This window comes from Epinephelus lanceolatus, chromosome 15 (assembly GCF_041903045.1).
Source record: "Epinephelus lanceolatus isolate andai-2023 chromosome 15, ASM4190304v1, whole genome shotgun sequence".
NCBI classification, from domain to species: Eukaryota; Metazoa; Chordata; class Actinopteri; order Perciformes; family Serranidae; genus Epinephelus; species Epinephelus lanceolatus.
Genome location: NC_135748.1, coordinates 13,800,509 through 13,813,542, shown reverse-complemented (window position 1 = coordinate 13,813,542; position 13,034 = coordinate 13,800,509). Strand labels below are relative to the sequence as shown.

The 13,034-nt window shown below is 40.9% G+C and overlaps 1 protein-coding gene across 2 annotated transcripts; it reads left to right on the top strand.

The window, feature by feature from the left end:
- The first annotated feature begins 5,899 nt into the window (after positions 1 to 5,899).
- LOC117250974 (molybdenum cofactor biosynthesis protein 1-like) lies at positions 5,900 to 13,034 on the top strand. Of its 2 annotated transcripts, none has more exons than XM_078174942.1 (6): positions 5,900 to 6,013; positions 6,329 to 6,460; positions 8,322 to 8,432; positions 8,604 to 8,724; positions 8,845 to 8,892; positions 9,830 to 13,034. In XM_078174942.1, the coding sequence occupies exons 1-6, from the start codon at positions 6,011 to 6,013 to the stop codon at positions 10,957 to 10,959; spliced, it is 1,545 nt and encodes a 514-aa protein (XP_078031068.1). In that variant the 5' UTR covers positions 5,900 to 6,010; the 3' UTR covers positions 10,960 to 13,034. The 2 variants fall into 2 exon arrangements, with proteins under 2 accessions (XP_078031068.1, XP_078031067.1); XM_078174941.1 differs by having other exon boundaries at positions 5,906 to 6,013; positions 6,348 to 6,460.

The following is a 13,034-nucleotide window of genomic DNA, read 5'->3' as shown; positions in this document are numbered from 1 at the left end:
TCACGGAGAGACAAATACTCTTTATCAACACTTTTCCCTGTTATCCCTTGTCTCTTTTCCCTGTTTATCTGGCTTAGCTATCAGTCAATATGCAGTCTATCCAATAGCTACTTTTACATTTTAAAAAATGTTTTCATCTTTGTCACCATGGATAATGTTTAGCTTTAAGCTAGATCAGGCCAGTTTGTTCATAATTGTTAGCAGTTAATGTTATTCTTACTTTCTTGTTCTTGAGTTTTTTCTTTCCTTTGTACATTATGAGTCTGATCACTTCAGCCACTCATCCACAATTTGAAGGGCATGCCATAATTATATGATGTAACTTCTATGTTGTGATATGCTTTGTTTTAGTGTGTGTGTTGCTCAGAATTGCCTAATTTTGCCTAAAATTGCCCGGCCCCGACCATTGCTGCGCAGCAGCTATAATTACACTTGCTATTCTGACACATCTTCTAGTCACAGACTTTTGTGCAAAACAGACTTTTCCTCTGAGTCTCAGTCTGACTGAAGTTCAAACATGTATGGTTGAATTGCTCTGATGTTTCCTCGAATGCTAACGCTAGCCTCCTGATGCAGGCTGCTCTTTCACCAGTCAACCTAGCACATGAGGCGCTGGAGAGAGCTGAAAGTGAAAGTGAAACTTAATCACATTTCATAATGAGAGAGAACGAGGAAATCTTCTTCCGGGACCTTTTCAGGGGTTGTTTTTTGATTATCATATGGGAAAACTGTTAAAAAGAATATTAGTATTTGTATAAGTATAAACATGTCCGGAGAGGTACTTTAAGGTAATATAGTTTAGCATTAGTAGATTTGCATACTTAATAAGTAAGGGATAATGTATAGTGAACCGGTGACTGTTGAAAAATAACTCAAGCATGTTAAAGCACGTTTTATTGATTCAAAATTCGCAGAAAGAAATGTGTCTGTACTCTGTATCCATGCCACTCCAATCCTATTTGGCCTGTGTGGACTAACACTAAAGCTGTGTTCAAAATCGCTCCCTATCACGGATATAGTGCACTATATAGTGTGTTCGCCATTTTGTAGTGTTGTTCGAATTCTCCGCGGTTAATTTCATTCACTATATAGTGGACTATAAAATACCCACAATGCACAGCAAATGTGAGTGAACAAACGATGTACCCTACATTTTACTCCCATATACCACAATGCAATGCTGTCGTCTTTTGCCAGAGGAAAAGAAGAAGAAAAAATTTCAGTTAGTGTCCGAAATCTCGTTCAGTCGTTCCCCATGTAGTGCACTATATAGTAAACACGAAATAGGGAATAGTGAGTGAGTGAGTGGACGGTTTCGAACACAGCTAATCTCTAACTGATTTTGATGCTCCTCAGTCTAAGGCTGTTGCTATGGCGTGCCTAGCAACAGAGCAGCAGAGCAGCGGTGATACCTCAAGAAATAAACACAGCAGAATTTTGTTGATTGACCAATCAGAATCAAGTATTTAAGAGTGCCATGTTCTAATTTGAGTTATATTTTCATTTTTGTGAAATGTAACTAAAGGGATCATCAGCAATTTTAGTCTAGTTGCAGGTCTTGGTGAGTTCTACTGCATTTGTGAACAAAAAAGTTTTATAAAGGATTTTGTGGCTTCAGGGAGAAAATGAAAAACTGCCCCTTGTGAGTTCAACAGTGTTACAGGAGTGCAATGCTATCACTCTTTAAGGTCATCTCAGTTTTGTCATCATAAAGCCAGCTTTTGGTCAAGTGTCATGTCAGATATGACAGTCATTTTCATACCACTTTTACGCTTCAATCAAAATGGGTCATATATAAGCAAGCTAACTAACGTGTAGTCAGTTAGCTCATTTAGCTATGCCACAGTCACACCTGGCAGATACTGGGTGTAAACACCACAGTTTTTTCTTTGTGTTTCACTCTCTCCCTCTTTCTTCATCTTCCTTGTTCTCATGTTTGCTCTCCCTCTACAGCAGAACTGAGGAAGCTGGAGGGCCTGAAAACCATTGCGGTGACAACCAACGGCATGAACTTGGCCAGGCTTCTGCCCAAGCTGAAAGAAGCAGGCCTTGACCTGATTAACATCAGCCTGGATTCACTGGTCCCTGCCAAATTTGAATTCATTGTCAGGCGGAAAGGTACAAAAAAGTATTTGACCCATAATAAGCTGCAATACTGAAAGGAAGGTTAAGTGATTGGAAGCTTTCAATGTAATATGAGACATAATGGTGCTGAGATTAGAAGACAATACTGTAGTTTAAGTATGCTTAATTGCAGCAGATGAATGTTGAGTTGTAATTTGTCTTTGGAGTCATGTCCTCAGTTTCTTTGAGACTGAAAAAGGCTCTCATCTATAAAAAATAATGTTTCAGTGTTGTTTCTGTTGTTCTCCTTGTCTTTATATAACCCAAAAGTTGTTAATGGCCTAAATCAATACTGTGTGCATATGTTGTTGTGGGCCAGTCCCACAAGGTTACTGATGGAGCCTGTAAACTCAAAACACTCGTAAAGTGCAGGCGACAGCAGGGCAGAGCTCTGGGTGGTTGGTGTATGGAAGGTAGAAACAGATGGACTGACTGAGATCAGGGAATAAGGGAGAGAGAAAAAGGAAATGATGGCAGTACTGGCACAAAGACGAAAATGTTGTCTGAGCCAGTCTTCTTCCATAACACCTGATTTTTTTTTGTCACTAAAAGATTCAGCAGATATTAGATGTGTGGTACGGCCTGAAAGACATCTTGTCCCTTAGCTTTCAGGGAGCTTATTCAGTATTTTAACAACAACATGTGGTATTTAATTGCAGTTATGATGCTTCTAGATGACTAAACATAAGCCTCACCTTCTGCAGAGAAGCATACCAGCCAGCGTGAGTCTGCCTGGATTTGTGGGTTTTGTGCAGATGAAAACAAACGATGAGTCTGACCTTGACAGTTTGCAGTTGAAAAGCTCTGGCTGCTGCTGAGGGATTTGTGGTAGATGTTTACATGTCAGTGGTTTGTAGCAAATCATTTGCTTAGTCAGATGTTAAAAGGCAGCGAACAGAGAAAGCTGAACTCGTGTTGTAAAGACCTGTAAAGCTAAAGTATCCCGCATTTTAGACACTTGCATCACTCAGCTCTGAGCTCAAGATTGTCTTGTGCCTGTCGTATAGCTAAATACATTTTTACCTTAAACTTTACTTAAATCAGCACCATCTCTAACTTAGATTTTACGAGGTAGCACAGAATTCAACAATATCAAGGTATGATTAAAGGATAACTTCGGTATTTTTCAACCTGGGCCCTATTTCCCCATGTGTATGTGTGCGTATGATTCATAGGTACAACTTTTCTAAAATTGGTTCAGTATTGAGGGAGGCGGATGCAGCCGGCAGGAGCAAAATGAGCTGAAACGGTAACGGGGGCAAATGCGTCCCGTATAAGTTTGCGCATTAAAAGTACTTTTTTTTTTTTCGCCACTGACCGGTTCAGATTGCCAGTGCTATCTCTGTAGATAGCATACTAAGCGTTTCCCTGACCCTTCACCTCCTCCCAGCTATGACGTCATCTCGCGAGAGCTTTGCTTATTGCCAGAAGAAAACGGAGGAGCCATGCTGAGCGCCGCTCAGAGTGGCGCTGGTTGTCCCGGAGTACAGTTGAGAGTACAGTTGAGAGTTTTAAACTCCATTGAAAACAATGGTTCGTGTTTGTGCTTATCCGAATTGCAAGAACAGGATGTCGCGCAACACCCCATACAGCTTTCATAGGCTGCCTTTATCGGACGGCGAGATGCTTAAGTTATGGCTAGTTGTGCTACAAATGGATGCTAACACTCCTGTCCAGACACTGTGCCTTGCAGACCATCGGGTCTGCAGTGCTCACTTCTCCCAAGATGACTACTGCCAGCTGAAGAAGAGAAGACATCCAATCCCGAAACACCTCTTCCTCAAGAATATGGCTGTCCCACGAGTAGAGAGAGCTACAGACACAGTGGAGGTAATGTTATATAATCAATGTTCGAAATGCTTACTATGCTATTTACAGAGATAGCACTGGCGATCTGAACCCTTCAGTGGCGAAAAAAAGCACTTTTAATGCACAAACTTATACGGGACGCATTTGCCCCCGTTACCGTTTTAGCTCGTTTCGCAGCTGCCGGCTGCATCCGCCTCCCTCAATACTGAACCAATTTTAGAAAGAGCTGTACCTATGAATCATATGCACACATACACATGGGGAAATAGAGCCCAGGTTGAAAAATACCGAAGTTGTCCTTTAATGCGTTAAATGCAAAATATTTAATTTAACTTTAGACATTCATCATTAATCTCTTTTTCCAGGGTTCCACAAGGTCATGGAGGGCATTGATAAGGCTATCGAAATGGGCTACAATCCTGTCAATGATAGCTATGGATGTTTACTGTAAAAAGTACTGTGGTCAATTGGAATGCTAAAGATGCCAGGATGGAGGAAGTCACATAGCTTGATGCTCTGCATACGACCAAGAACTATTTTCAGTTCAATTTTTCCTCATGTTGTAACTACTCTATTGTTGTTAGGGCCACTGTTAGAACAAACAGTGATAAGGCTCTCTGAATAATCTGAATTATAGTTTTGAATTTTAAATTTTATGATTAGATGTATTTTTAGAGTGAGATAAAACACTGTCTTTTACTTCATCTTAATACCAACATGCTTTGGCCGCTCATAGATTTAACATAATTGCTAAATATAATATTTCACCTATATCCTGACTATCGCTGTGCGACTTCCTGATAGGCTGTATGTGATTTATCACTGCATACTGTAGTATCCCAGCGTTACACTTCCATAACTACGCCATCCTGATGTTAGCATTAAAAGCCATTTGAGCACAGTGCAGAGGGGCAGAGAATAGCTAACCAGTGGGATACACACACAGGGACTCGCATGCACAAATATGCACACAGCCAGACCATCTACCACAACAAAGACCAGAGGCTTAGATTACAACACACACACAAAGGTAGAGTTGCTTTATTCCCTGCTCAGGACACTAACACTCCACTATATCTTTACAAAGCAAATAGTGGTTTGATGCTACCTTAATGATCTGAATATCATATAGAGCTCTGATAAAAAATAAAAATCTGATTGACAGTTCATTTGTGTGTCCTAAACATTATTCCTCTAAATCATCAACCAGTAATGGATTCATCTGTCAGGTGTAATCCAGCAAGGTCTTTTCACAACTATAGGCTGTGTCGCGCAGATGCCTGCGTCATCTTTAAGCTTCCAACATTACACGGGCTTTCCTTTCCCCCATTGAGTCTGTTGTTAATGCAGAATGATAGCTGCAGAGCAACAATCAGAGGTGACTGTGTTGTACAATACAGACCTAGCAAGTTTGGGCCAGCAGTCTTCTCAGTCAGAGCCACCTACCACTGAAATAGTCTTCCTGTTGAATTAAGAGAAAGCACTATTTACCTAACCTTTGAACATAAACTTAAGAGATGGCTTAAAGCAAACCAAACATGCAATCATGTGTAATCAATCTACTACCTCATTTCTGGCACTCCCCTTACATGCATCTCATATTTTTAGTGTATTGCTGTATTGTATCATATTGTGTTGTAGTGTAGTGCTACAGTAGGCCACATTTGTAACAACCTGTCCAGTGACTACAGGTGAAAATGATCTAACTCTGGTACATTTAGTGAATTGGAAACTGAAGTGTTGATTAATGTGTACTGTCCCTGCTAAATAAAAAAGGCAATTACATACCGATGCATGCATCGCCAGAAAGTAATATTATTTGATCAAATGCCTGTGTGGTTGCTTCAGTGTCCAGCTACTGTGTGGTTTCAGCCTTGAAATTGGCATCCTCAAAGTTGAGACACAACTGAGGAGATGAATGTACAGTTTAGTAATCAGTGGCTTTTTGTTGTGTGCTGCTCTCGGTAGGTTAACTGTGTGGTCATGCGAGGCCTCAATGAGGGTGAGCTGCTTGATTTTGTGGCGCTGACAGAGAAGAAGCCTCTGGAGGTGCGTTTCATCGAATACATGCCCTTTGATGGTGAGTGCTGCCTTCACACAATGTGTTATTACACAGGTCTGGAAAACTATCCAAAGAGTCAAATTACAGTACGAAGCTGTTTTCATACATTGGTTAGACATCCAAATATATAATATAAATGTGAACTCTGCCTACAATGCTCAATGCTGTCCAGCAGTTCTTAAAAAATCAAACTGACTATTTGATATTTAGTGTTCAAATAACTCCTTTAAGAATTGAGTAAAACCATTGCAGTGATTTATTATAGTATAAAATGCTCTTGGCCACTCCATGTTGTAACTTGTGATATGCTGCTCCCTACACTGACCCACACAGCTTCCTCTTCGCTCTGCAGGCAACAAGTGGAACTTCAAGAAGATGGTGAGTTATCAGGAGATGCTGGACCGCATCAGGCAGCAATGGCCCAAACTGGAAATGTTTCAATGTGGACACACAGAAACGGCCGAGGTCAGTCTGTCCAGCTGCTCTGTATTTCTCCATCATTAATGTGCTGAAAAATAACAATTGATGATATTCATTATTGTTGAGGTGAGTGGGCGATAGAATTTCTCTGAGAAATACTGTCTTTTACTTCCTTCTGGCACATTATTCGATCCTTCTAATCACATGTAAGCCATTCCTAACTCAGTTCTTTCAGAAAACACTGTTGTATCTTATCAGCTGACACACATTTGTAGTGCTGGAATTGTTAGTTGATTCATTGTGTGGCCAATAGAAGATCAACATTAACAATCTTCTAAAGAATCTCATTAATGTCCAGATCTGAGGGAAACATGAAATGTCTGGTGCAGGGCTGGAAATAAGCACCAGCCACCAGCCAAATGCTGGTGAAATACACAGTTGCTGCTAGATTTGTTTTACTCATCAGCCAAAAAAAACAATGCTAATCTATTGAGTGGCTGGAAGATTTTGGAATCCAGTAGCCACCGTGGCAGATGGATGAAACAGTTCATTTTCAACCCTGGTGTAAAGGCCCTGATACACCAAACCGATGGTCTGCTGTTGGTCAAAGTTGGACCGCTAGTGAGTGTCTGCCACCCTTGTCGATGTGGTGTGTCCCACACTGTTGGCCCTTGACGAAGCTAATCGATTTTTTCACCCCCGATTCAGCATGTTGAATTGGCGATGGCAGACACAAATGAAATTAATCTGATTAGCAGTTCAGTTCAGCGCATGATAAGAGAAGTGGAGGTGAGGATTATAAACTAAGACCAAAAGTCAAAAGGGAATGAGCTCAAAACAAACTTGTTACATAAGGCAGGGTTCCCACAGCCTTGAAATATAATTATAAAAACTCAGTGGTATCATGTGATACACGTAGACCAAATGTTTGGATAAGCAAAAACCAGCCCACTGTCTTGGATCATTGATCCACTGACATGGGGGAAGACAGAAGAGGCATAACAGTGATCAAGCTTAATTTATTAATACATTGCGTACGATAAGGTTCAGGCAAGGTTTCAAAACAATTATTAGATATTTCTATGAAACCAATGTTTGTTTACCAAGAAGTAAATGCATAGAAACTTGTCAAAATTATAATTCCAACACATCATATTGAATTGAGATCTATAGAATCTTTGATTTTATGATACGATACGATACAATACGATGTACTGTATTGTCCCCGTAGGGACATCTGTCTAATTTCTATGCTGCAACCTTAATTTTTTGCCATGTACCTGCATGTGCTGGTCAGGTCAGTTGGCAGTGGACATATGTGGCTAGTTGGCAGCAGGAATGCGTAACGAGTGAGTAAAGTTAGCTTGCCATGGCAGTTTATTTATCAGCACATGCCTTGTAAGTGTATTGATGTAAGGCTGTATAAAATTCATGGGTAAAAATGTTATGGAACCCTGGTAAGGTGAGATTATTTTCCTGTAGCTATTGAGCTCTTTAACAGAAACATTTTGTGATTGTAAAAATGCTTTATTCTGTCAAAATTGGATTGTGTTTTTTGTGCTAACTGGCTAACTAGTGTCAAGATGGTCTTCCGGTTTCCCTTTTTGAATAAGGATTGCAGATGACCGCTGTCTGCTGTTGCGGAGCGTTATTTGCTCTCACGCAGGCGCAGAATGTATGCGCTGGTTGACTGTCAGCTGTAGTCTTAACAGTTGTTCCCATGCAACTTTTTTGGCCAAGACACAGCAACGTCAGGCAATGCAGCAGGGGGCTTTCATCACCACTAGTTCCCTTAAGTTTGTTTGGTGTGTCTGGGACTTAAGAGCCAAATCAAGCACTTTGTCATGGCTTTGAAAGCTTGAAAGCCGTCTGAAAGAATTCTTCACTCTACTTTTTCTTATAACAGACTTTTAAAGTGCCAGGCTTTAAAGGTCAGGTGGGCTTCATCACCTCCATGTCTGACCATTTCTGTGGCTCCTGCAACCGCTTACGCATCACTGCAGATGGGAACCTCAAGGTAAAGCTACAGTGATTCTTTGTTGGGTGTCAAGGAGCTGTTAATGGGTCTATTTTGTGATAATGTAGCTGCATACTGTGTGTGGGCGCTATGAATAATCTCATCCATCCAGAACCATCCATGATTCGATTTTGAATGTTTTCCCTTCCCTTCCTGTCTGTCTTCTCTCAGGTATGTTTGTTTGGGAGCTCTGAGGTGTCTCTGAGAGATGTCTTGCGCTCCGGGGCATCAGATGAAGAGCTACTGCAAATCATTGGAGCTGCTGTGGGCAGGAAGAAGAAACAACATGCAGGTAGACATGTGTCCATTGGTGTTAGTTCATATGCAGTGCGTCATTTGTGGGATATACTCATAGATTATTGAGGATTATTTCTTCCACTAGAGTGTAATCTCTTCCTGTTTGTCTTCTCAGGCATGTTTAGTATCTCTCAGATGAAGAACAGGCCGATGATCCTCATTGGTGGGTGACATGGCTGTACGTACAAATCTCTCACACCCAGTTTGTTCACTGTTCAGTCATTATTTCTTTGTGGTGTTATGATCATCATGGGCTGTACCACTGTATCTTTTCTACATTCATCTATTCACAGTTTATTATACAGCTTCAAGATTCAATGACATTTGAACTAATGAGAGTTAAAAACTTCTGCCTGAAATGTGCTGGGCTAAATGGCATATAAATAATAACTTGATATTTTTAGGCCATGCCATGATATACGAGTAAGATATTTTTATATTTTCTGTAAAACTGTATAACTGTTTAATTTAACCTATTTATGGGAATAATCATACCTGTGTGATCATTCCAGTAAACTAATTTCAATTTAGATGGAACACAACCATAAGTGACATTTTAGTAAATGTACATTTTTGAAATTTCACACCAGAGTGTCCTGAGTAACAACACAAACAATAATGAACAATTTCTGTTTAAAAGCTCAAATCGGTCAAAAACAGCCGACAAGGGCTGACTAGTACCAATGGTACATGACACACAGCAAAATAAGGGAGATTTTGTGGCATATTTTGTACAGAATAGTAGTTTATTCCATGTCTGCCCTCCTGAAACCGAACCACTCCCAGCTGATAGACACACTCCAGGATCTTCCTCCATTTGGGATTGACGTGAAACTGTTGGGGTGTCTGTGCATGAAACTGAGAGGGAGAGTGAGTCTCCTGCACATAAACACAGCCTGCTTGTAATGCATGAATAAATCACTAAAATGTGCAAGGAACATTTTTGATATGACAGTATGGTCATCTGCCATGTCACACAAAAGATGATACTCGAATATATCAGATAGATTTCATATATCGCCCATGTTCATCTACATATAAATGTGTGCTGTTTCTGTGAATCGCTGTCCCTGACAACCAGTGTTCTCTGTTTCCAACAGGCACCACATCCCAAATGCCTTTGTCTCTGCCACAGTCACAAGACAGCCAGAGAGCTTTCCCCATTGTTTCTCATCTTACAAACAACACATTCCTCTCTCCAGCAGCAGCTCCTCACACATGTAGCTCAGGCAGCAGGAGAGTCCTGAATAGAGAGGGTTTTTTGTGCCTTCCAGACTGCACTGCTTTAACACAAGCAGGCCGTGTCTGCTGCTCCAGAACCTTAAAGAGTGGGGGTACCCATGTTAGGTCACATTTCAACAAAGAGAAACTTAATACGATGGACTGCCTCCACAGTGCAGCACCCCTTCGCTCATCTGAGTTTAGTAATGCTCTAACTTTCATCAGTGGTCACACTAAGACTGCAAGTTTTATTCTGCGCACAAATGTCATGAGCTACATTAATACAGACTGTCTCAGGTACGCACAAGCCGGGGGGCCTAATGCTTTGAAGAGCCACATACTCGGGACCCCGGGAAAACCTATTTTTTGCACACTACTAATGAATGCCAAATTAAATCTTAAACAACGCAGTGTTAGACTGTGCCACAATCAAAGTTCCAGCAAAGACCCCAGTGTCAAAGTCAGACAATCTGTGAGGGATCACACACAGTCAGGCACAAACATCTACAACGCTGACCTTAATGAAACAACCGAAGCCCAGCTTACACATACAGACGCCCAGGGCCGAGCCGCCATGGTGGATGTCGGAGGGAAAGCTCCCACACGTCGAACAGCCACAGCCCGTGCCACCGTCATCTTGGGCCCCACCGCCTTCCGGCTGCTTCGGAATAACCAGCTGGCTAAGGGTGACGCCTTGGCAGTGGCGCAGTTATCTGGCATCATGGCTTCCAAGCAGACCTCAGCCCTCATCCCGCTCTGCCACCCACTCCCCTTAGACCACGCCTCTGTCACCTTTGACCTTGATGAGCTGCAGAAAGCTGCAGTCATTACAGCAACGTGCCGCACTACAGGCAGGACCGGAGTTGAGATGGAGGCTTTGACGGCCGTATCCGTCGCTGCGCTAACCATCTATGACATGTGCAAGGCAGTGAGCCATGACATCATCATCACGGATGTAAAACTGGTCAGTAAGACAGGCGGAAAGAGGGACTTTCATCATCACCCGTGACATCCTCTCATAACGTTGAATCCAACCCTGGAAATCTAGGAATTTATAAATTGTTAGCATCATGAAGACTGCACCAGATTTTACCAGAATTGTCATATTTTTCTACAAAACTAAACTTTATGCCATCACAAGTAATTTAAAAGGTGTTCTAATCATATAAAAGAAACACTTTTGGTTACTGTTGACACGATACTGGAATTTCTAACTTCAACAGTACCTTGAAAATATCAATATTCGATACCATAAGAAGAAAATTGGCAGTACTGTCATAGAATATAAATCTTTTATTAACAGATAAATATAACAGCACTTTAACATGACAACAATGACTTGTCTTGGGTGGTAGCAGAGAACAGCAGTATGACTGTAGTAAATATTAACAGTTACTACTTTTTCACATTAATAAAAAAAAAACAATATTCTTGCAGTGGTGCACCTGCTTAAAAGCCTCTGAGATTGCTTTTCAAAAGGCAATAAAGAGCAAGTAAAAAACAAAACAGTGCCACGAATCCCATATGCAACCGGAGTGAATGAGAAGAGTGACGAGAACACAGCACTGTGAGTGAGTGAACAAAGGCGCGGGACTGTTGTGATGTGTGTGCGTGGGTCGACTTGCGATTGAGGAGATGAGAGAGCAAACAAGTAGTATCAATAATATGGCTACCTTGCAAAATAAGCACAGTTTTGAATATTCAGAATTGATATGTATCGATAAATGGATATTTTTGACAACACTACTTAGAGTTTTACCCCCATCCTGCCAACGTCTGCCAGTAGCCTTCTCGATTGCCTGCTCCAGTGATGCTGTTAGCAGAGTTGAATTACTTGATCTGTCACTTATCCCACACAATATGAATCATGTTACCTAAACCGTGTTCATGTTAACTTAATTTTAGCAGCGCTTTGCAAATAATTCAAGTGTCATACATGTTCATGTTATATCTTGTAATACCTATCTGACATTAGTATCAAGTAAAGAGCTTAGAACAGATGTGTCACTAGAGGGCACTCCAGTACTGGATTCACAAGCCTCCCTGGGACAACAAGCTGAGGGCGGCTTCAACACTACTCACATGTTGAATGTATTTAACGTTTATCACCCTACATCAACTTTGAAGAGAATTCAATTTAGAATGAAGCACACATGTATAAAAGTGTATGAACCTGTTTATACCTGGTAATAACGTGTCTCAGGTGATCTGAGCACAAGTGGACAGTTGTGAATGCAATGAGCAACTACTCGGCTGATGTCCCTGCTTATCTGGCACCCTACCAGATAAAAACACTACTGACACAGAGCTGAAAGACTACGTGAAAATACCAGGTATAAACAGGCATTATGTTTAATGACTTCCCAGGTCTGCTGATAGTCTTAACTGTGAAATACCACATACTCTACAGTATATGTTCCTCTACTTGCCTGCTTTGCATTGCTATAGTGGTTTTACAGGTTAAGCTTTGGGGTTTATTCAGTTGCAACTTCTCTCAGCAATGTTGCCGTCATTATTTTGTCAGTAATGGGAAAGAATTCACCTTTTTATTCTTATTTGTTTCCTTCTACCTCCTGTTGTACATTGGAAACACTGGATGTTTGTACTCATACCACATTACAGTAGAGGATGACCTTACAGCAACTGTTTTTTTTAGCTTTTGCTCTAAAATATTCACTATTCACGTACTGGCTGATAACAAAAATCATTACACTAAGGTTTTGTCGTTAATTTGATGGTAACTCAAAATGTACAATTGTAATTCTTATATGACTGAAGTGCTTGACGATATGGCAGGTGATGCAGTCTCCATGTATTGCATGTCACATTCATTTTGTCATTAGTACTGTGGGTATGAGCCTCTCTGGTCTGCTCTGTAGACCAAGAGTTCTCACTTACTGTCTTTGGAGAACTGAATATTGCTATTTTTGTATCATAGCCAATAGTTGATTGTATTCACTCTGCACCCAGGTCTCTTCATTGAACTGCTCATTTTTTGAAAGAAGTAAATGCAAACTGAGTTGCTGCAGGCTTGTGTAGCATTTATTTTACCTTTATAAAAATTAAAATATCCAACCTCTCCTG

Bases quoted from the DNA above. Each gene is read 5' to 3' on its own strand.
- LOC117250974 (XM_078174941.1), top strand. From the start codon at position 5,917: ATGCGAGGCCTCAATGAGGGTGAGCTGCTTGATTTTGTGGCGCTGACA. The intron at 6,461-8,321 runs GTCAGTCTGTCC...TTCTTATAACAG, and splicing joins GACACACAGAAACGGCCGAG to ACTTTTAAAGTGCCAGGCTT. The intron at 8,893-9,829 runs GTGGGTGACATG...TGTTTCCAACAG, and splicing joins CAGGCCGATGATCCTCATTG to GCACCACATCCCAAATGCCT.